This window comes from Schistocerca piceifrons, chromosome 1, assembly GCF_021461385.2.
Source record: "Schistocerca piceifrons isolate TAMUIC-IGC-003096 chromosome 1, iqSchPice1.1, whole genome shotgun sequence".
In the NCBI taxonomy this organism is placed as follows: domain Eukaryota; kingdom Metazoa; phylum Arthropoda; class Insecta; order Orthoptera; family Acrididae; genus Schistocerca; species Schistocerca piceifrons.
In genome coordinates, this window is record NC_060138.1 from 1,179,231,319 (window position 1) to 1,179,254,558 (window position 23,240).

The 23,240-nt window shown below is 39.1% G+C and overlaps 1 protein-coding gene across 1 annotated transcript in view; it reads right to left on the reverse strand.

Moving 5' to 3' along the window:
* LOC124778994 overlaps window positions 1-23,240 on the reverse strand; it is a 143,369-nt gene that overhangs the window by 116,802 nt on the left and 3,327 nt on the right. Inside the window, exon 3 of the mRNA XM_047253679.1 lies at window positions 2,500-2,633. Coding sequence (XP_047109635.1) covers window positions 2,500-2,633 — 134 coding nt within the window. The remainder of the gene's footprint in view (window positions 1-2,499; window positions 2,634-23,240) is intronic.

The window sequence follows — 23,240 nt, forward strand, 5'->3', positions numbered from 1 at the left end:
ATGTTTTCAGTCTACAGGAGCTCGTAACTCAGCTGTGTGCATATTAATTTGAAATGCGCACATATGCTACTCAGAAAACGCAATAAAAACTTCTCTCTCAGCACAAGCTCTCTTCCATGCACTGGGGATTGAAGTCAAATTAAATTCCTTGTTGTATGTACTGTTTTGAAAGGAAGTGGAAAGTCTATAACAACGTCGTTTCAAAGAAAAGACTGCTACCTGTTACTTAGTTTGTCTTCCACCTGCTATCGAAAGTATAGTCAGAGTTGGTTATTTTATAAACTACATCCAAAATTCAAATAATTTACACCTCTTAACACAATTACTGTTTACGATTATTTTCTCCATTTTCAGTGTTACTGTTTACTCATTGTTTATAGTTGCTCCGTGTTTTTCTTTATGTTAGGGTTCTAATTAAGACGATAGAAACCTCGTCACTGAAACTACAATTTACATTTCAATCACCATTTCAGGATTTAGCAAAACTACTTCCGTACCAATGTGTGACAAAATACATTTCAGTTTCCTTTAACATCAAATTTCCACTTCAAAAAACTTCGTGACCATTCGAAAGTTAAATAGTAATTGTGGCAGTTCTTGTAGCAGATTGGATTTATTCTTCTTGATTCGACTACCGACAATAATACTGTTTCACATAAGACATCTGAACATTTATCCCTTCTCTTGCTGTATTATTAATGCATTTGCTCTGTTGTGTCCTCTGGACTTCTCGGAAATTTTTTCTGTGTCTTTCCTTTTCTTGAAAACTTCACAGTGTTGAAGTTAAAATCTAAATTTTATTTTTATCTTGAATTCCTTCATTCTGTTACGTCGTTTATTCCAAGTATCTCTCAGTTCACTATATCCAATCATTTTGTCCACTTTGTGTTGCAATACTGCGTAATTTAATACTTTTACAATTATTTCTAGCTGACATTTTGTGATTCGAATAAATAATCATATTTAACTGCAAAAAAGTGCAACTTATCTGTGGTCTCCCATTATTTTCATAGGAGCCAATAATATAGCACGTTTCTTCCGGATTCACTTAGAGAATTTGTTAAAATTCCTATTAATTTTCTCTTCATACAAAGATGTCTTTCCCATTTCTTAGTGTCACCAAAAAATTTTGAATTATTTTTCTCTTTTCGTGCCATCCGTTGTAAGTCTTCATTTGGAAATACATTCCGTTGTAGATCATGAGTTCAATGTTATAACTGTGTTATAGGTTTGGTGACCAGCTCAAACTCTTCGGATCTTTCAGTAGCTTTATTTAAACCATCTGTCTGAAAGACAAATATGGGGTATTATAATGTATGTACGAGTAACTTACTAATTTTTCAAATTTGTTTTTTAGAGTTTTTGGAATGTCTGTTTAGGATGCAGAAACTCAAATCCAACTTTTAGTTGCAATCTTTCGCTCAAGGTTGACTATCAATACGTAAATTTACACGAAGAACACGTCAACTACCAAAATCAGGCATGTAAACTGATCGCCTTTTTTTATCTTCATGTTGATGCCCAATTATATACTTCGTCGTTCTTCAGCGGCTTTTCTGAACCTGGGACCTGGATTGTCGTCCTAGAAACTATAGTTATGGGGTACAGCCGACAGTCCATGTTTCAAAATTACTCAGTTCAATGTTCGTAATAGCTTTCCATTAAGTTTACCACTTTTTATCTACTTTTAATTGATATAGTGTCCAGAATAGTGTCTTCTTGTCTACAGTATAACATTTTTGGAAACCCAATGCCGGAGAACTGCATCTTCATTTATGCGAAGAACTGTATTCCTCTTTAATAGTTTCGTTATTGTTTTCGTTTCAGTAGCCAGTTTCTTTCTGTTTCATCTGCGAACGTATTTCAGTTTCTACGTTATCTCCAGAGCGTGAGGACATGATAAATAATGGAAAATTTCTTAGCAGGAATTTCGGTTTGGACGCCCAGCCACCTAGTCAGTGAGCAAAACCTCCGTTAAAAACTGACTTTATTTAGTGCATAGACATGCAGAGCTACAATATTGTGCAGTCGTGGTATCTTTCTCAGCTTATGGAGAATTGCATTTGATTTTCATGAGCGTCTATATAAGAGGTAAAGAGACTGATTACTGAGAGAATAGTATACCTCGTCCAATCTTTCCTCGGTCATGGCCCGAAATACTCGAGCAAATGGGAAAAACGGAAACGAAATATGTGGGTGCGGCGACGAAAAAATACTGTATCCCTGGCAGTCTTGATTTCAGTTATATGAATTAACAACAAACTTGTTAGGAACATTTTTAGGTTAATATATTCACTCTCTCCTGCATCAGAAAATCCATGCACAGGATTACAGTAAACAAAAAGAAAATCATAAGAACAGATGTTAAGCTATAATGAGTGTTTAAAAAGTTTACGTGGTATAAAACTACATCACACAGTATCTGAATAAACAGCTCTTGTTGTAGCACAAATTATAAAATAATTTTCATTAAACGTGCTCACGAGGAATCGTTCTTACCAGTTTTCCGTTGATGTACCACGAGAGATTCGCAGCAGGGTATGAGGGTTCCACAGTACAGTTAGCTCGTATCTTCTCCCCCAGTGAGTATTTAAGCTTCTCCACGTCCACAACTGGATCATCCGTGGGAAGATCTGTGACAGAGACAGAATAGTGAATAATAGTGAAAAACTGTGTGAATGACTACAGAGTAAATCAGAACTGACTCGCGTAAATTAAAAACCAGCTGCATCATTAAGCAACCTACTAACACAAAGCAGTAACATCAGACTTCTAATGCGAATATTTTTTTTAAAAATCAGAAATATATTTCATACCAAAAATACTGTACAATATTTAAATGCAAGGGCAAATATAATTGATATAGTGCTTTTACGTCTTTTTCACACTCTCACTTATCTCTTGCAATTACATTGCTCATTTTAAATAAAATTATAAAATCTGTTGATGGTGAGTTTACATTTAAACAGATTGTAATAAAAATATTTTATGCAAAAAACGAGCTATATTATTGGAATTTTTTCTTTGCTGTTATTGTATTTAGCCAAGAGAGAGGAGATGGACGGGGTTTGTAGAACGCAATGGCTGTTATTTTTTAATTTTTCAATGTAATTGAGACATTCTTGAAGTGTTGACTGAAATACACATATAATACTGAAATAATGGGATTTATATGTTGTTGATGATCTGGAATTTTATTTTGCCGATAATTTTGTACTACATGATGATGTCCGTTTTTCTTTAATTCGGCTAGAGGGCAATGCTCGAGATGACTTTACGGTTAGCAGCCAGTGGAAAACCGGATGGATTGGAGTCATGATATCATGAGAAGGGAAGTGAGATGCAGATGAGGAGCTGAAGTTTAGCGGCGGTGTTTGGGATTCGTCAGGCAAGCATTGAGAGGTTTGATATAATTGGACTCGACATAGTTGTTAGATGAAACAGATTTAGGATATTCAGTGTATGGTGGGGCGGGAGTGATATTAAAAAAGAGTATGTACGCGAGAGAAAGTAAACAGTAAATAAGTGGTGAAGTCATTTAAATCAAATACGGAACGGGCAGCAAGTATGATGTCGTGAATTTTTTGGGTTCACTAAAAAGAGAAAAAAGGGTTGTGGGAATTTGGGGGATAGTAGCTATTCGCATGCTATCTTCAATAGGAAATGGGACTTAACGAGTTATTTTGATGAAGTAGTATGTTTTTGCGCAGATAGTAAGTCACCTAACAAGGAACCCCCTGAGTCGGAGGTTACAAAAGGCCAATGTTGTCTACGGCATTCGACGCCCCAAGTATTGTCTACCCTGTAACCACACTACTGGCTTCTAATGCCAACAGGAGGCGGGACTGGAGGTATCCAACGGTAAGTAAAGCATGAAGCTACGGCGCGTAATTGAACTGTTTAGTCGACGAGTGCTACAGTGCGAGTGGTGTTGATACGAAGCAGAGCAATAGCAACGATAAACAGAGCAAACATAGTTCCAACACTTGCAGAAGTGGACATTCCGTTGGAAAGGAACTCAATGAGTTTTTCACAGTGTGAAAGAAGTGTCATGTAAAATATTAGCGTTTCTCCAAAATGAGTCAGTGGAATGTGTGGTGTCGCATACTCTCGACCGAGTGGACAACGAATATGAGGAGTACAATGATGATGAAACATGCTTAACTAATGAAAGTGATACTAAAACAGGTGTCGAGTCATGTAGTTCATCATCCTTGTGGGACACGGAGCCACAAATCCCGCCTCCAGTGAAAGCAGTATAGCACAATCGTTGTCCAAGAAGCGGGTACTAAATGTAACTACGTACGTAGAAGATCTTCCGGAGTATAGTAAAAGAACAATTACGAACAGATTTCGAATAAATATGAGGCAATATGACCGTCTACTGCTTAAGAAAAACTAGGGTTATTCAAGGAAGGGCTATGCTCACTTGTTACAAAAGCTGGTGTTCGTGAGTTTCAAGGATGCTCGATACAATTAATAGGATGCGCACGATAGTGACCTATGACGTTATGCACATTAAATAACACGCGACATACATTACAGCGATTTCAAGGGAAGCAGTGGATGGTTGCATATCTTCAAACAGTGCTGCAGGACTGGAAGAGGTAATCTAACGAAATTTCAAACAAAGCAAGCTGCGGAATCGCCCCGAAAATGGTTCAGATAAGCAAACTTATCCCATCGTTCAGTAAGGAATTTGTTTTCAACTCTGACAAATCGATGTGAAATGGACCCTGTAACTTACAGTCTCCAACAGATTTGTATCAAGATCACTAACGTTAATGCCTTAATGCGTTCGTATAAAATCATGATGCCTGTGAAACTGGGTGGTAAAATGGCTGGAAAGTTATTTATTGTGTTATTGTGCTGGGAGATGTTGGGGATTCTCTGCCCACTACAACCATTTCGCCAATGGCCAGTAACAACAGCGTGCTGTTGCTTGGTTACTGGTCTGTGTATAAAAATCATACTTCCTTAAAGCAAACTATCCCTCCTGAAAAGTGTGTGACATTGCAATTAATGCCACCTGGAACCACTACACAAATTTATCGTCTGGATGTTTGGTTTTCTTTCCGTGCCTCTAAAACACATTGTCGCACTATCTACAGCTACACTTCACCCTCGCAGTGCTAACAGGGGGTGGAAATTCGTGCACACTTTTTAAAACTATCCTGCTTTATTATTTTACAATTTTGACTTTTTTTAAATGATTTCTTGTTTCATATTCCGTAACCACTTTAATTTTTTCGGTGAAACTTAACACAAAAATTTAAGTCTAAGTAGCCAATGTGACTTTTCACAAAAAACGTATTTGATATTTTCAGGTTAATGAGACTTCTTACACATTATCATATTTACTAACAGTATGTTGTGAATGAAAGTCAACGATAACTTACGAAAATTGTATATTTTAAATTTTTTGTGGTGGTCATAAAGTACTCCATCCCTTGGTGTAAACATTGTGGAAAATATTTTGGTGTTGCTAAGATTGTACTAAAGGATATTTATAGGGTCTGTACTCTACTGATATATCGGTACCTACTTAAAAATATATTGTTAATAAAAGTTAAGCACTGTTTTTGGTGGGCACAACGTAGCTACCCGCCCAGCTTGATATTAGTTGTTATGGGAAATGTGTTGGTACTGCTAGAGTTAAAGGAAAACCAGTTTCACTACAAGATCCACAAAAGACTTTTCCGTATTGTGTTACATGCCATCAAATTCCATCAGTTATTATCAATCCGTTACACCAATGTGATTCTATATGCATTCTTTAAGAGTGGTTACCGAGCTGATCGGCCTGTACGTTTTGCAACTCATGAGCATTTCGTCTGCAGTCTTGATGGTGCGAACGTTTGTGATCACGGTGACACTACACTTTTCATTCTCTTTCAAGGTGAAAGTTAATGGTTTTTTTCTGAACATTTCCTGAATGCCAACGACGTCTATTTTGTAAAGTGTAGTACGTACATATCAAAGAAGGATGACCTTTCCTCCTCCCAGATACTCATTCCTATCGCCTTCCTGATCCACACTGTGAGTCATTAGCAGCTAATATTTTTCTGTACTATCTGTTAACACAATATTTCAAATGAACATTACTAAAGACTGAACTTGTGACGTGACACTCAATGGGTTCCTTGTAAGCTCAGAGAAAGAATTTTTCGCTGGTTGAATGTATGAATATTCTGATTTCGGAAATTAATTATGTTTCATTGGCGTATTACATAATTATTGTGTTTATGGGGCATTTAATTGTAAACATAGAGTCACGCATTCAAATAAGCGTGTGTTGCATCACAGTCTCAGAATATTCTTACAGATACATTCGTAGAAGTACTGTATGTCATTTTTGGTGATTATGTACCACAGGTAGTGCAGGTACTGCAGTCTCAGGATTTCATACTCATAACGGAGTTATAGTTGCGTGATCCCTTTCCCAGAGGAGTTGAACTTTTTGGGAGAGCACGTTGGGTTAGTGCGTACACACACCGTGCTAATTGGAAGACCAAACCTCATTGTGTATGTAACCTGTTTGTACGTTGGCAGCGCTATAGACTGTTTTAATATCGCTGACAGTACGCTGCGTCCTCGGCAAGAGATTCTGTGGTTGGACGGATTAGCAGTTAGCAAGTGGATAGAGAAATGAATGGACATGTTTTTCTTAGTAGACACTCTGTGATGGTAGGAAATTCAGTTTAAAATGAGATGAAATTTCTTACAAGAAAAAATGCAAGGAAAGGTATGATAATGGATGTGTGGTTGATAATGTTTAGGTAGTGGAATTATTGACAACTACGTAATTTTTGGAACTGGATGTCACATGAATAAGGTAAAATTTTCTAAATACATTGTTTGCTTTTCAACAAAATCTTTCTTTTGCTAACCGTATGCCTCCTAGTAGTTGGTCTATATTAGTTAGAATCCTTTTATTCACCTCGTTGTTGTTGCTACTTGCCGTAATTGCTGTAATTCGTGTTACGAAGATTTTCTGTGAGTTAAGTGACTAATGAAAAAGAATGGGGTTTCCACTGTTGGGATTCGTAATTAAAATGAGTTTATGCAGTGCTGGAATTGTTCAAATGGCTCTGAGCACTATGGGACTTAACATCTGAAGTCATTAGTCCCGTAGAACTTAGAAATATTTAAACCTAACTAACCTATGGACATCACACACATCCACGCCCGAGGCAGGATTCGAAACTGCGACCGTTGCAGTCGCTCGGTTCCGGACTGAAGCGCCTCGAATCTCTCGGCCACAGCGGCCGGGTAACAGTGCTGGAGGTAGTTGCATATTTCTTTAATTTCTATTTTTGTTAGGATTTCTTGCAATTCACGGCCATTCTTTAGGGTTAATTATTGGAAGTCATGTTGTCAAGGTATAGCAGTCAGCAGTAATAAATGAATATGTTAAGTTTTATTTGTCTTTGTCGGGGAAACTTATGTTTGTCAGTGCTGAATAAAAAAAGTAATTAAAGAGGTAGTTTAAATTCGCGCTGTAGAAACAACGATACAGTATGCCGAATGATTTTCTAGATTTGGCCTGCTTATACCAGGCTTTCTTCCAACAAAAATCATAAGTTTCAATCGTTGAAGACCTTGGCTCCTATAGGATGATGTTTGCTAGTGTCAGATGGAATTACTATTAGATTCTATCACGGTTCGTGGGTTAGTTACGTACTCTTTTATCGAAACATTTCGTGAATCTCAGGAATAGAAAGCTGTGTCCAGTAGATGGACTAAACGACATGTCGCACCCATCTACAAGAACGTTTGCCGAGATGATCGACACGGCTTCCGTCCAACATCATTGACATCCAGCTGTAGTAGACCTGAGACGTGGCGGTGACATATTGTTTTGCTGACAATGCACTTTTACAAACGAGCACGTTACGTGGTTTATAATGTCGAGTAAGAGAACAAATTGTGGAACAACATATCCTACATATATGCGGACTGCATCTATATCCTCCACAACACATCACGAACTATGTAAACTTCAACTCAGTATTGCATAAGAAATCGAACATGAGCGTTGGACCACATTCGACTATAAAACACTGTGGGCCCAGTGGGCCTCAGGAAGACACAAAGTAAGACGTAGTTTAGCAACCCTTAACAACAGTTTCGTTGACTCATCCTTGGCCATGAAGTTTGGGAGAAGCAAAGTTGTCTTTCATAAAACACCTCTGGCAGTTGAGGAGCGGTTGCACAATTACTACAGGAAGTTATGTGTGAGGTAAAACTGTGGAATATCCAAATAACAAAATTATTTATCTAGGAAAAGAGACGTGGTTGACGTCACAATCGGCTAAAAAGTTACAAATAGGGGCGCCGGATGTTGATTGAGGACAGACCTGTAGCTGATGGCAACTCAACCTCACTGAGTCAATAAACGTGTTCGTTGTTCGTCTGCTGTTTGTGAAGGATAGATATGAACAGTCGTGTAGACGGTGATCTTAATTGGTACATAAATGTTATATTTGTAACCATCACATTAACTACAGATTAATATGAGGTTAGATCAAATGAGCAAAGCTTATATCGAACTGTTAAGACGTCTCCCACATTTGGTACTGATAAGAAGAACTTCTTATCTAGCTGTGTACACGGTTGGGCTCTGGTAGATATGCGCTGATAGCCTTCTGGTCGCGATTGCCTGTGTGATTTTTATGGTACTGGAGAGTCTTGTGGGTTTAGATATTAAGCAGAAGCGCAACTATACCAGCGTTTCGCTTGTATCGTCCGTTGTGTCAGCATTCTTTTTAATATTCTGTTGGGCTCATCTGTTAAGTGATCATTTAGAATTAGTCGCTTGTGTGAAGACTCCTTGAGTTCTGGTGCTGACACTTTTATCACTAATTTAAAGCTGTTACCAATGTACACCAACTTAAATGTAAGGCACCGGGACTTTTATTTTACCAAGGCTTTGGGTACTGATTGGCGGGTCCACCTAACTCTTCCTTGGACTTTCTTATAATCCCAAGAATGTGCATGTAACACTAGTACGAGCGGAGTTTCAGAAAGAGTGCACACCATGGAAGGCAAGTGGGATTTAATGTTGTAACATCTGCAACGGGTGAACACCACCAGCAGGTTGGTAGATCACGCACGTTTCTCATTCCGCAAGTTTAAGGATGCAGTTACTGCCTCCTCGAAAGACGTTACATGTTGCTTTAGTCCTTATCACCTGTCCGATAAAAATCTATGCGTAGTTGTTAATGGATATTGCGAATTAGGTGACAGACTCTTACAAAATATTCTGAGATCATACGGAGTAATTCACGAGAACTATGCAAACATCGATCATGAAAACCATAAGTGTCCGATTCTAACGTCACACTTTACAATCATAGAGCAAGGAAATCGATTGGACGCAGCTATTTTTGGCTTTCGAGAATTATTTCACTCAGTACGACACCTACCATTTTAACGAAAGTGGTATTTTATCAGACATGGAACGAAATTCGTAACCAGACTGAAAATTTCTTGGTAGATGGGGCGCAGCTGGCTGTCTTGGATGGAAAGTAATTGGACAGATGTAGGAGTGACCATAATTATGCCACGTGGGAGTTTGCTGTTCATAAAAGTAAATATATGCGTACCCGAGAGGAATTCTTTGGGATAACTGCTGTTCAAACTGTTTACCATGACATGAAAGGCAATGATAACCACAGACCATTAGCCAAATTATGCAGTTGTCTGTAACGTAGTACTGAGACACACTTTCTCAAATATTCCGTCAGCTTTAGATAACATATCAAAGTACTGGACAGACTGGAAACTAGCCTAAGATATTCAGAAATGTACAACTCTGCACTTCACAAAAATAAAGAACTTGTGCAGAGTACCACAATACCAGTGAGTTACACGTGACTTTAAGGAGGCGTACAATAACCGGTAACTATTTGAGTTTGTAAATGAAACTGTCACATAGGTTCAGCCGCAGGTAACACACCACGGTTCACTTGTAGGACAATGGGAAAATGTGATCACTCCTCAAATGAGACTGATTCAAACCACTCGTTCGACCATTCCTCGGTCTGTATCAGATAGGACAGACGGAAACTGAAAGTATACAAAGAAGGACGGCATGGAGGTCACAAGTATATCTGATACATGGCAAACGTCGTCGAAATGCCGATAAACTTAAGTTGGCAGACGCTTCAAAGTAGATTCTAACTATCCCACAATATACTACCTACAATGTTGGAAGAGGCAATATTTGGCGCCGGATCTAGGCATCTAGTAAAGACATTATGTCGAGGCTTGCTTAGATTAATTACAGCGCACAAAGAAGAATTTGAGCAATCTTTCTTGCAGCGATTCACATGTAAATGGCACGGGAGAACCGCTGCTACTTCGTACAATGGAAACTACCAGCTGTCATGCAACTGACGGTGATTCGGAGAGAATCAGCGCTGATATACACTTGGACTAGCAGCACAGGTAGCACTGCTGCCAGCAATACTTACGACAGCTGATATTGTGGGGCAAAGACAATCTCTTATTTTATGTACATTTATCTTGTGGTGGGTATTGTGTCACCAGCCGCTGTGTTTATGAGTATTAATGATAATAACTTCAGCTGTAGGTTTACGACGAGTTTCAGTGATTTATTTACGCACTGTCTCAGTGGTACAGTCACTCTCTTCAGGTGCCTAGATACAATAAAAGTAGCATTCATACGAATAAGAAAATTATATTGTTTCTTGTAGCGCCATATACGGCACTGCGAGTGTAGGCTGGCACTAGCCGCAGAGGTTGGTCCTGCTTCCTTCCAACTGTATGGCGACTTCTCTGGCTAGGAGTGGTTTATGTGGCCGTGCGTGGGGCTTCGGAAGTGAAAGCGAGCACAGGGAATGTGGTAGCCGTGTGTGCTAATGAGATGGAAGTTGTGGCTGGCCATTAGAATGCTGCCCGGGGAGGCGAATTTTGTGCTTTCATATAATACGAATTCCGTGGGTGTACACCGGTTCTGTGGCCTCAGTTCGAAGGTAGAACTTGCTTGTTCGATTAATATGATCGTAGTTTTGTATCCTTTCAGTTATGGTGATGTTGCGTTTTGATGTTGATGTACGCTGAGCTTCGTAGATATGTTGATGACATCCATACGGTCGTCACGGGTGACGATGTTCATTAGTTTTGACATACTTTTAATCATTGCATAAAAGTATGGAATTTACGGTGGAAATAGAAGTAGAGGGTAATATTAATTTACTGGACTAGCAAAGCACTAAGACTGAACAGAGTCTGAAGACTGATATTTATCGTAAGCCTATAGCCACTGACTCGATCACTGCAAAGGATTTAAGTTATCCAGCGTATTTTTTAATTCCATGTTTTATCGTGTAGCAAAATTAGACACTGCTAAGGAGGTTTTTGAGAGGGAGACAAATGTGATTGTTAAAGTAGGTATAGGAAATCGTTTCACTGTAGCGAAAACAAGGAAATCGGGAAAGCGGTGTTTAAGAAAGTTGGAAAGGAATTTTGGGATAATGGAGAGCCGATGATGAAAAAGTACATCGCGCTCCCCTGCTACGGTTCTGTGTCAGATGAAATTACTAATGCGTTCCATAAAGTCAACGTCACAGTGGAATTCCAGACGTATAATAAATTGGGAAAAACACTGTGACACAGTTAGGCACCAGCGATTAATAAGTTTAGCAGAGCAGAAGTGTAGAAGATCAATTGCGGCTCGTGTGTGAAATGTTACAATGGGCACACCGAGAAGCACTGCCAGGGCAGGTACCGTGAGCATGGATCTGTTAGTAATGGTAGTGCATCAGAAGACCATCTAAGAGAATTCAAGTATTGCTTCAGAATCATTAACGATGACTTGTCTACCCTGCAGTATGATAGCAAAGGAACGATCCCTGATATTTTGGAGAAGACTGAAATTTACGTGAGCTATCAGCGGAACATGAAAATTTTGACAAATGAGCGGGTAGCGAGCTGTCATAAATGATTTTCCGATTTCTTCCACGATGTAATAGTGAATAAAAAAGGACTTCTTTAATTTTACGTTAACCTTCAACTGTTTTGTACATCTACACCTACATGGATACTCTGCAAATCACATTTAAGTGTCTGGCAGATGGTGTATTAAGGACGCACTTCAAAAGTTGTGAAATTTCGTATACATTAGCTTTAGACTCTGTGCATTCAAAGTCGTGACGTCCTCTAGTGGGAGTATTGTAAGTCTTCCTCTGACAACTGTAGCGAATTTGTTTCCAGAGAAACTAGAAAGTTTGGGTTGGCTCTTTTTACATATAGACACTTTCATAACATTAATGAAAAATGACAAAACATAAAAATTAGTTTTATTTATTTTATTTCTTAAACTTACGACGCATCATCCGATGCACAGGGCACTCAGCTTATGTACTCTGTGCTTTCATTACGGCTCCGTAGTGAACCTGTCTCACTTTGTTTTGGTTTCCACTGATCTACGTCACTTACTGTATTCGACGGGAAATGTTGTTCGTCAGTTTTGTACGGGCATCATTATGCATCCACTTTAACTTCTTTTGCAAGAAGTTTTGTAAGAAGTGGTAAGTGTTTCCTGTTGTTTAGTCGTTCTACTCGTTTCCAACAAGATGAAATTCTATGTCACTGTTTGTACTATTATTGGTATTGTTCTTTGTATTTTTTACCAGGCCCTCAGACGATGGCCTTAGCCCAAAACGCGTCAGCACAATAAAGCAATTACTGCCATCTGGATGTCTCCCATTTCAGCAGCCTATCACAAATTTTAGAGTCTTATTTATACTAATTGTGGCTATGCTTGGAGACCTCCATCAAGACTTTATGTCTGATCTACGATGTGGGTCTGCGGCTCACTATTTGTTCTTGGAAGCGCATGGGCCACTATATTGTGTGTTGCTTGTGTCTAACTCTGCCTTGTATCAAGCGCGATATGAGGCGTTGTTATGTTCTCTATTTTTGAACTAAGCTCCGAGGTGGATGCCAAATGACTGTATGTAAGGGCGGGCCGCCAGGGATCGAAACCGACCGACATATAGAGGAAGGCACCGCTCCTTATAGCATTCTGTATTTGATAATATGTACTGACACATTGGTTGTGATCTCCGTTTTACATATTGCCTGTTGAGCAATGTCTGATTACCTGTTAGCCTAAAACTGCAGGTCTGGAGTAATCGCTTTACACGTGATCCTGATCTGGTTAAAAGTAATAACAGATGTCAAATGTTTTTTAATCTATGTAACTGCACAGAGATAGAGGTAATGCTTACGGTTAGAGTATTTATTTCTTTAAATTTAGTAAAATTGCAGACTCACAGACATTAAATAACGCAGAACAGTAACTAAAGCAGATTTGAGAATTGTCAAGATTAAATAACTTGAAGGTAAAACTTTGGTATGAGGTAGCTTGTATTGGTTTTTGATTTGATTCCTCACTCTTTGTTGAAATTTAATCTCTGTGGTCGTTCTTGAATTTATTGTTTAGTGTATTTCCAGTTCTTTAGTATCCACTTCTTACCACAGTATAATGCAAGTGATAAGAGTACATGTTACTGAAGAGTAAATTAATTCTTCTATTGTGCTGATTTGTAAAGTGGGTCATTATTTTCGGTAAAATGATTGTTTTCTAATGGTTTGCTGTCTGTGTGGTACTGCATCGAAAAGTGTTGTTATATGAAATGGTGTGTATTAGAAGTGTTGTTATATGAAATGGTGTGTATAAGAAGTGTTGTTATATGAAATGGTGTGTATTAGAAGTGAATTATATAAATGTCACTGAACTCAATCAGTCACTCTACCCTTTGTTTATGATGCGGCGCCGTACCACCCTCCACTGAAACTTGCGAATTAGTCCCATTGCCTGGTGTATCACGTCTAATTCATGTACTTCCACGTCCTGAGGGGTGTTGGAACAGCAGCTGCTATGTTTATATAAAATAATGATAACACTCAGCTGTATGTTTACAGCTAGCTTCTCTACAGTCTTCCATCTTCCAAAATAACTGTTCCTTCGACGTTGTTATTTCGTTGCGATTGATGTTATGGCATCTACAGTACTCTGTAACATTTCACCATTTTAAAATGTTAATGTCACTGATGAAAAGGTTGTCTTTTAAATTTTCTCAAATTATTGTGATTAGGAGTAAGTCGTAAATTTTTAAGGAAGAATAGAAATGGTTTATGTATAGACAATAACAAACGAAGTCGAAACAACTGAAACAGTGGCAATGAGAGACAGTCGTCCGGTGGTCGGTCAGTGAACAAGTGTGTGTCAATCAATCGCGCGTTTGACGCACATATTATGAAGTTTGTATGTCTAATTATGCAACAGCATTCAGTTTTAATTCTCATTAACAAGTAAATTTTTTAGTGCAATGTTGGCAAATCAGCTATGATATGACGTATGTCACGCTCTGTGTATGTTGAATTCAGTGTCACACTCAGTAACACTTGCCACTGTATATTAAAAACGAACGTAATGGTAGAAAAACAAATACGAATAGTTTAGACATTTCTGCCGCTAAGGTTAATAGCAATCACTCCAAAAGCAGACTCACGGCTGCACTTTCCACGTACTGTGCATATTCCCCAGTTATTATCATTATTGCTGCCAACTATCATGGTGGAGACAATGACTGTCATTACCTAAAACCAATCACCCGAAACTAACCACTCCACATTTAGTACATTTGAATGACTTTGGAATTTCATATGATTAGGAACCCCTAACTTCACGGTTCTGTATGAAACAATGTACATTTCCTTTAAATGAATGTAAGTGTCGGAGTTCTCGTTACTACCACCGATTTCTTCTATCATTTAATACTAGATCTGTTTTGAAACAACGAGAACCTGCTACAAATATTATTTTTTATCACTGTGCAGCCGGTTTCAACCTTGCACTCGTGTGGCAAAACTTTTAGAATGTTTTCACAATCGTACTCTACAGTATTACCTCATGGTTGAAAGTAATCGCAGAATAATAAAAATTAAAGCTTTTTGCAGCCTATGGTGGGTTATTCGTAGCATTTTTGAAAGCTGTGAAGCACGATTTTAGGAATACTTCTAACGTGTATTTTAATATGAATTTATCACTATCTACACAAAATGCCGTAATTTTAGGTGTACAATGAATTTTTATTCGATATACAACTATTGTACGTAAACTAACATAAAGAATTTCCATTCTATTTAACCTCTGTCTGCCACTACTGTTCAGTGTATTTTACCAATGTTTTTGGGACTTATTACTTCACTTTAGAAAATATTCTAGAACATACCTCGTTTCATAAATAATAAAAGTATTCTCTGGGATTTTTCCTCTCTGAACTTTCACTTCTGTGAATGAGTAAGTCAGTAAGACAATAGTTATCAAACGTTACTCTGATATTTGGTTCTGTATAGGCAAGGTGGTTTGCTGACGCACTTACTTAAATCGATCCTCAGTAGTTAAAACATGTAATGTAATTATAAACTTGCAACTGAGACGGAACAATAAATGAGAACTATCGTAAGTTTTGAGACTGTTTACAGTCTTCCCTTACTTCAGTTGTCCTGAGACTTTAGCAGATACGTCATTTTTTAATATTTGTCACCAGTTGCTCTGGAAAAGTAGTGCTGCTGAGGGGATGACTCTTGCATATACCATTATTTACATGCATCTGACGATGCATGCCCTGATTTTGTGTTTAGCATTTGACGATACCATTTATGGGTCCAGTATATTCAGACATGCTTTTATAAAACAGATCTGAAGATGATCATTATGGACCGAAATCAGTAGTGTAATTTTAAAAAAAATTGGGACCATTGACGTGAAGTTATTCTATATTCGGGTCACTGTTCAATTCGTGACCATGTCGCAGGTTGTGACACAGATACAAGATCGATGTTGCTCTATCAGTGGACGGAAGATAGGCAGACCAACTCAATATGCTTCCTAGAACAAAATGGAAAGTTTGGAATCTATGTGCATAGGGAAATAAAGAACTGTCCCTTAGTGCTCTGCGACTCCTATTCTGGATACAAGGATGAACAAGTATTGCTGGAAGCCTCTTGGGGAAAATATTTGGTTTTAAAAATAATTCCACCTCACAGTAATTAATATACACAGCCTCTAAATGTGTATTTCTTCAGGAAATATAAAAGACATGCCCCGAGAATACCAGACTTCCTTAAACTACGTTCGAGGAGCAGGCATTCAAAATTGGATGACAGATTGATTATCATGAAAACGCTTTCTATCATTTACAATAAATTATCTGCGAAATCAGTGCTTCGTTACGCTTCGTAGAACACTGGCTACCATGTTGGTGAACCTGTGGACAACATCAAAAGTGTCACTGACTTGGCGTTCAGCACTTATATTATACACTAAAGACGCAAAGAAACTGGTACACCGGCCTAATATCGTGCAGGGCCTCGCGAGCAAGCAGAAGTGCTGCAACACGACGTGGCATGGCCTCGACTAATGTCTGACGTAATGCTGGAGGGAATGGACACCATATATCCTGAGTGGCTGTCCATAAACCCGCAAGAGCACGAGGGGATGAGATCTCTTCTGAACAGCACGTCACAAGAAATCCCAGAAGCGCTCAATTATGTTCATGTCTGGAGAGTTTGGCTGCCAGTGGAAGTGTTTAAACTCAGAAGAAAGTTCTTCGAGCCAGTATGTAGCATTTCTGGACGTGTGGGGAATCGTACTGTCCTGCTGGAATTGCACAAGTACGAAGGAAAGCACAACGGACATGAATAGATGCAGTTGATCAGACAGAATCCGTATGTACGTGTCACCTGTCAGAGTCGTATCTAGATGCATCGGAGATCTCATATTACTCCAACTCCACACGCTCCACCGAGCGAGGTGGCGCAGTGGTTAGCACACTGTACTCGCATTCGGGAGGACGACGGTTCAATCCCGTCTCCGGCCATCCTGATTTAGGTTTTCCGTGATTTCCCTAAATCGCTTCAGGCAAATGCCGGGATGGTTCCTTTGAAAGGGCACGGCCGATTTCCTTCCCGATCCTTCCCTAACCCGAGCTTGCGCTCCGTCTCTAATGACCTCGTTGTCGACGGGACGTTAAACACTAATATCCTCCTCCTCCACACGCTCCGTACCATTACAGAGACTCCACCAGCTTGTACAGTTCCCTGCTGACATGCAGGATCCAGTGATTCAAGAGGTTGTGTAAATACCCGTATGTGTCCATTCGCTCGATACAATTTCAAACGAGTCCTACTAGACAACATGTTTCCTGTCATAAACAGTCCAATGTTGCTGGTTACAGGCCCATGCGAGGTGCAAAGCTTTTTGTCGTGCAGTCACCAAGGGTACACGAGTGGGCCTTCGGCCCCGAAAGCCCATACCGATGATGTTTCGTTGAATGGCACGCACGCTAATACTTGTTGATGGGCCAGCACTGAAATCTGCATAAATTTGCGGAAGATTGCAGTCCTGTCATGTTGAACGATTCTCTTCAGCCGTCGGTCCCTTCTTGCAGGATCTTTTTCCGGCCGCAGTGATGTCGTAGATTTGATGTTTTGCCGGATTTCTGATATTCGCGGTACACTCGTGAAATGGTCGTACTTCATCGCTACCTCGGGGATGTTGTGTCCCATCGCTCGTGCGCCGACCACAGCACTACATTCAAACGCACTTAAATCTTGATAACGTGCCATTGTGGCAGCAGTAACCAACCGGTGTGACAACTGCGCCAGACACATGTTGTCTTATATAGGCGTTGCCGCCGCTGAGCCGTATTCTGCCTGTTTACATATCTTTTTATTTGAATACGCATGCCTGTACCAATTTCTTTGGCTCTTTGGCGTACAATGTGCAGTTATGACATGTGATCAACTTGCTTCCTTTAACTATTTGTGTTTTGTATTCATTTATATCGCTATGAGCATTTTGTTGAAAGTTCTCACTTCCACTTATAGCTAAGATATCAGTATTGTGTTTGACGTTTACAATGATATCTTTTAGAGAGACATCTAAAGCAATTTTTCAGTCTTGCAAAAAAAATGGACTTCACGTATTGAGAGGTACGTAACGATCTTGTAACTAAAATTTTATAGAAATATGTTCGTTCGAACGCAAAACAAGTTTCGTATCCAGGATGTTCACTTTTCATTACGAACACATTTCACTTCGACTAATTACTATTTTTTGGTTTGCCATGTTTATAGTAAATAGTGTTGCCATCTGTCACTCTGTTTTACGTCCATCTGTTGTTTGGTTGTGGTGTCTAAATGTACTTTAAAATTATTTTGTTTGTTTGTGTGTGTGTGTGTGTATCTATTTCTTTTTTTAAAAAAGGTATTGCGTTATTTCTTAGTTTGATTATTTCCTATTGGCTAACAAGATCAATGTATTATTAATTTGAGCATTTGTTACATCTCCGATCCTTAAAAGGGATCTTTACATACGGTAGTTTTTCTGCCATGAAAGAAGCTTTCTGTTGTAACTTTTCATGATAACTGTTATCATATCCTTTCCTATGTTAGATACTTCATTTCTATACTTTATTAGGTGTTCAGCAAAAGTAGAACGGCTATTTTAATATGTATAGCTTCTTATTTGTTTTTATACAGTTCTGAAATTTCTGTAATTGCTAGACAGACAGATCTGCAGCCTTCACAATCTGTCAGTAAACACCAGCTCCTTGGTATTTGTCTGGAGTTTCTGTTGTTGTTTGCAAATATGACTGGAATATGTCTCTGGTTCCATATGACATTTGTAATCTTGTTTATTTACCATATCTGATATTCAGTTTAGTGATCTATGTTTGCGTGTTAAAACGGACACTTTCTTTTTCTTAGTCATGTCATGGGATCCCTGTTGTGTGTGTTTGTGTGAGTTGTAGTGTCTGTGTTTGTGCTGTCTGCAGTGTTTTCATTGATAGAGTCCTCAGTTTCATTCCAATTCTGTTTAGCTTTGTTTAGAATTTGTCGTGAAATTTTGATATTATATGGTCGTTACATCCATTATTTTGCTATGAACTGCGTTGTTTCGAATCCTTTTACATAGCTTTCCCTGCTGAGTGGCATTTTATTCAGTCTGTGTATCATGTGACATGCTTGTTTGTAGTTTGGTTGGCGGTTTGATGTCGCATTTATAATTCCGTCCTGTAGGCTTTCTGTAAACTTCACATCTGTATTTATTATCATCTCTCTTTATCGGTATATCCAAGAACTGTATTTGTTTTTTGTGTTTCTTTTTCTAGGGTAAATAGAGTATCTTACATACTGCATGAAGCGGACTTGTATTTTCTGATGCTTCATCTACCAGACAGATTAGATTCACCTCAAATTTGGACTGGTACGGTTTTCTATGTTTTCTTTGTGATTTTTGTATCAAAGATGGCTTCTTGTTTGTGGTTTATGAGTATGTTCGCCATTGAAGTTTTAAATCTTCTAAGTTGTTAGGCCACGTCATACTTCTTCAAACCATCGACGTTTTGACCCCTCTGCTGGGACCTTCTTCAGGATTATGTTGTGTCCACTGTAGACTGAGCAGTGTCAGAGACCAATGTCGCCTTCTCTTGTGAAGGGGAGTTTTCCTTCCCTTGTATTGAAGAATTGGGCTTGTTGGGTAAAACTCTTAGGCTATCACTGGTGGGCCATTGTCGTTGGATAGTAATAGAAGTAATGTGGATGAAGACGGTTGTTGGTTAAAACTCGGCCCGGCTCTCAGTGGTAGGCCTGTCAGTGGTTGAAAGGGCATTTTTCCGGTACCTATTAGAGATGGGGGATCCGCTCCTGAACTGATTCATAGAGTTGAATCTTTCAAAGGAGTGAACAATCAGTGATTCAGAAAAAAAGAACGGTAGTTCCAAAAGTTTCCCACAACAGAGAGAGAGAGAGAGAGAGAGAGAGAGGGAGAGAGAGAGAGAGAGAGAGTGACGGAGCATGTCAGCAGGGCCTCTGCTGGTCAGAGCACACTACATGCCACACAACACAGCCAGCGCCGGCCTCTGCCCTGCTTCTAACTTGGCTGCCTGCATTGTGCAGTGCCCCATTGGATTTTATGTTTCACATATGCCGTGCCGTCTCTGTGCTTCCTCTGCCGCGTGCAGCGTCTGGCGCAGCTTAACTTAGCATCGCACTCCGTCGGCGATCGTTTCAGTCGCACGTCCTGCCCTCTGGGCAGTTGATGCGAGCAACAGGACAGAGAGCTTCCTAGCGGAGAACATAAGAACTACTTGCAACAACCTGCTCGCAAGAGAACGGACGATTTGTCTCGGAGCGAGTGACTGGTGGCCGTTCACCGGTCCCCCCACCCTCGCAACTCGCCCGCTCAACGCTCACCCCACCTTTCTCGACTCTAGCCACAGCGTTGAGCAAAGCAACTCAGGTGTCACTCTGGTCTCTGCGGTCTCAGCTCACGCAGTAATACAGCTCGCGGCTCGACCAGCTTGACTCAGCGCTTCTGCATCGGAGTCTGGCTCTACTGGATATTGTTCTTCGTAGTAATACCGCTATGTATATTACATTATTAAGTTATGTATACATCATTTGTTTTTATTTTATTTTTATTTGTTTAAACTGATCAGATTAGGTTCCTGACGACTCTTCTTACTATAGGATTTTTATTATGGACACTCGAATTTACGCTTTAATTACGAGCAAACAGATAAACGTATCGCAAAATGTGATACAACAATATTTTCCTTGTTTTATTCTGCGTAAGGCTATATGCAGCACTTTAGTCTTACAGTCAAATTTTGTTTTCTTATTCTGGTACGGATTTTGCGATTTTAGGCGTCTTCGGAAGGAAACGTTCACTTTAAAAATATATGGCTTGTGATGTATTTGTATGAGGTTAATGAAATTTTAATACATTATAGCCAAATATATTGTTAATGTAAATCTCAAGTTACAAAATTTTCCGATCACCCAAAAAACCACGATAGTCCAAAATAAATCATTAATCAAAAACTTTGTCATATCGTGGAAATTTCAATAAACAATACAAAATTCTTACTCATTATGTGTGTTACTTCAAAATAGGATGAAATGAGATCAGAGTAGAGGTATAGTACTGGAATAAACCAAGTTTAAAGGGCAATTTGCCTTCCATTTATTTTCTATTATGAATGAGTGGTGAGTCATGAAAAAGAGTTAGTTCATTTCAGGGAGTGAACAGTTCTGATCTGATCTCTGAAAAGAACAGTTTTGCCCATCTCTAGTACCTATGCTGAAGAAGAGTTATTGATTAAAATTCCTCCTCCTGCTATTGGTGAGCCCACATAATTGGCTAGGAGCGAAACGGTCAGAGCATGAGAGGGGAATGTTTATCCTAAATATTATTACCCGCAGAGATGGCTTCTAGCGCGCTGTTTGGATTGCTCGCACGCCGCAGTCGTGTGCTCACTTCCTTCACGGTGGGGAGCCACGAGGCCAGGAGCCTGTAGCCGTTCTCTCTATTGTCGTTACACGCCTTTCTATAAATTTCAGTGGCTTCTCGGACTTCTATAAATGTTGGTTTCCCTAGCTCACACAGGTACGCCACTGAAACAGATGTCAGGAGCACAGTTCTCGTAATGGTTCGCTACAGCCGATTTCATACTTTGTTTTACTCGCACATGGCTTTCACGTTCCTTACTACCTTCCTTAAAAATCCTTCATGTTTCACCTATATACACTTTGCCGCTGCCAAACGTCACTACACAGACGCTGGCATTGTGGAGGGAGTCAGGTGCATCGTTTTCCGTCGGAAAATGATATTAATTTGTTTTGACTGACATAGGACTCCCACTGGACGGCCACATTTATATGAGCAATATTCTTTTTCGAATTGGAAGCATTTTTGACTTCAGATTACTTTAAAGGATTTGGTTATTTCTTCACTATTATTTGCGGGCATTTTTCTGTCCATCAGTTGGTTTTCTTCGCATAGTTTCATTATGTCTGCATCTGGAATTTGAGTGCAGTTGTTCTCTACGAAATTTTTATATAACTCAGGTACTGTACACAACATCTAACATGTATTACAGGCCACTGAAGAACCTTCACGAAGCAAAATGAAACGAAATGGATATGACTCAATGCAGCCTCTGATCTAGTAGGATTAGATGAACCATACGTCAAAGAAAAATTTGCCAGGTGTGTTTTGAGACCGTGCCTTTCTCTCAATACAAGTACTTCATTAAACGTTACATATATGCAATCAGTTTAAATCTATTGTCCTCTAACGCTATCTTCGATTTGGTGTTTTAACTTGACTTTTATGCCGTAAATACTTGTTTCCGCTACAGGAAAAATCGTTACAACTATGGTAAGCTCTCACTTTCAGGATCTCTGACAAGAATCAGATGGTTTGCAAATACATACATTATAATACAGACCTCAGTTCTAGTTAATGGATTTTCTTGCTTTTGCAGGATTTGGCCGTGATCCCCAACAGCCGTTCCCATTAATATTAATTTATACTTGTTTATTTCAGTGGAAAATATATGAAGTAGTTAAGCCAAAACTTACTACGAGAAATCTGAACTTGCTGATCATAATGATGAACAATTATTATTTCAGTTTTTTACAAAGATTACACGTCTTAATTATTTGTATGTCACCAGATATTGTTTTTAATATATAGTACGTACTGCAAATACTGAAAACGCTTTCCCACATCCTTGGTAGTCGCAAACAATTTACTGGGATAGGGTCTTTGCTTGTTAATTGGTACTATGTCATACGCTCATATTGCTTCTTAACAATTAGAGATTAGTGTGCCCGTATGAAATTCAGGTCAAGTTGTTTAGCATTTTAAAGTTAGATAGTTTAATATCGGGAAGCAGTCTGCTCGGTAGATTAAGTAGTAACACTGGGTCATTCGTTTTCCGGATTCGTGTCCTGAAATAGCGTAAGTGATACGTAGATGTAGCTTTGTTTTTTGTTTTCGGTGTGTTTAAGTTCACAGACATACAATATCTTAGAAAAAAAACAAAGCATTTTAGCGTATACTGTTATTGAATGTATTTATTCACAATCACTGAGATTTCTAGTTATTATGCCATTCTCTAGCGGCAGCTACCCTTGAAATACGATATTGCGTAATGTTTCTTTTAGGATAACACTGTCCACGTGTCAACGCTGTTTACATACACTGGCTGGCGTAAAAAGGGGAGCACCCGCAAGACATCGTTGAATGGCAATGTAGCTTTGTACGCCTACACATAATCGGAGAAATAGTAAATTATTGACAAGGCCGTTTTTGTTAATGTTACAAAGCCAGATCAGCCAATCATCCG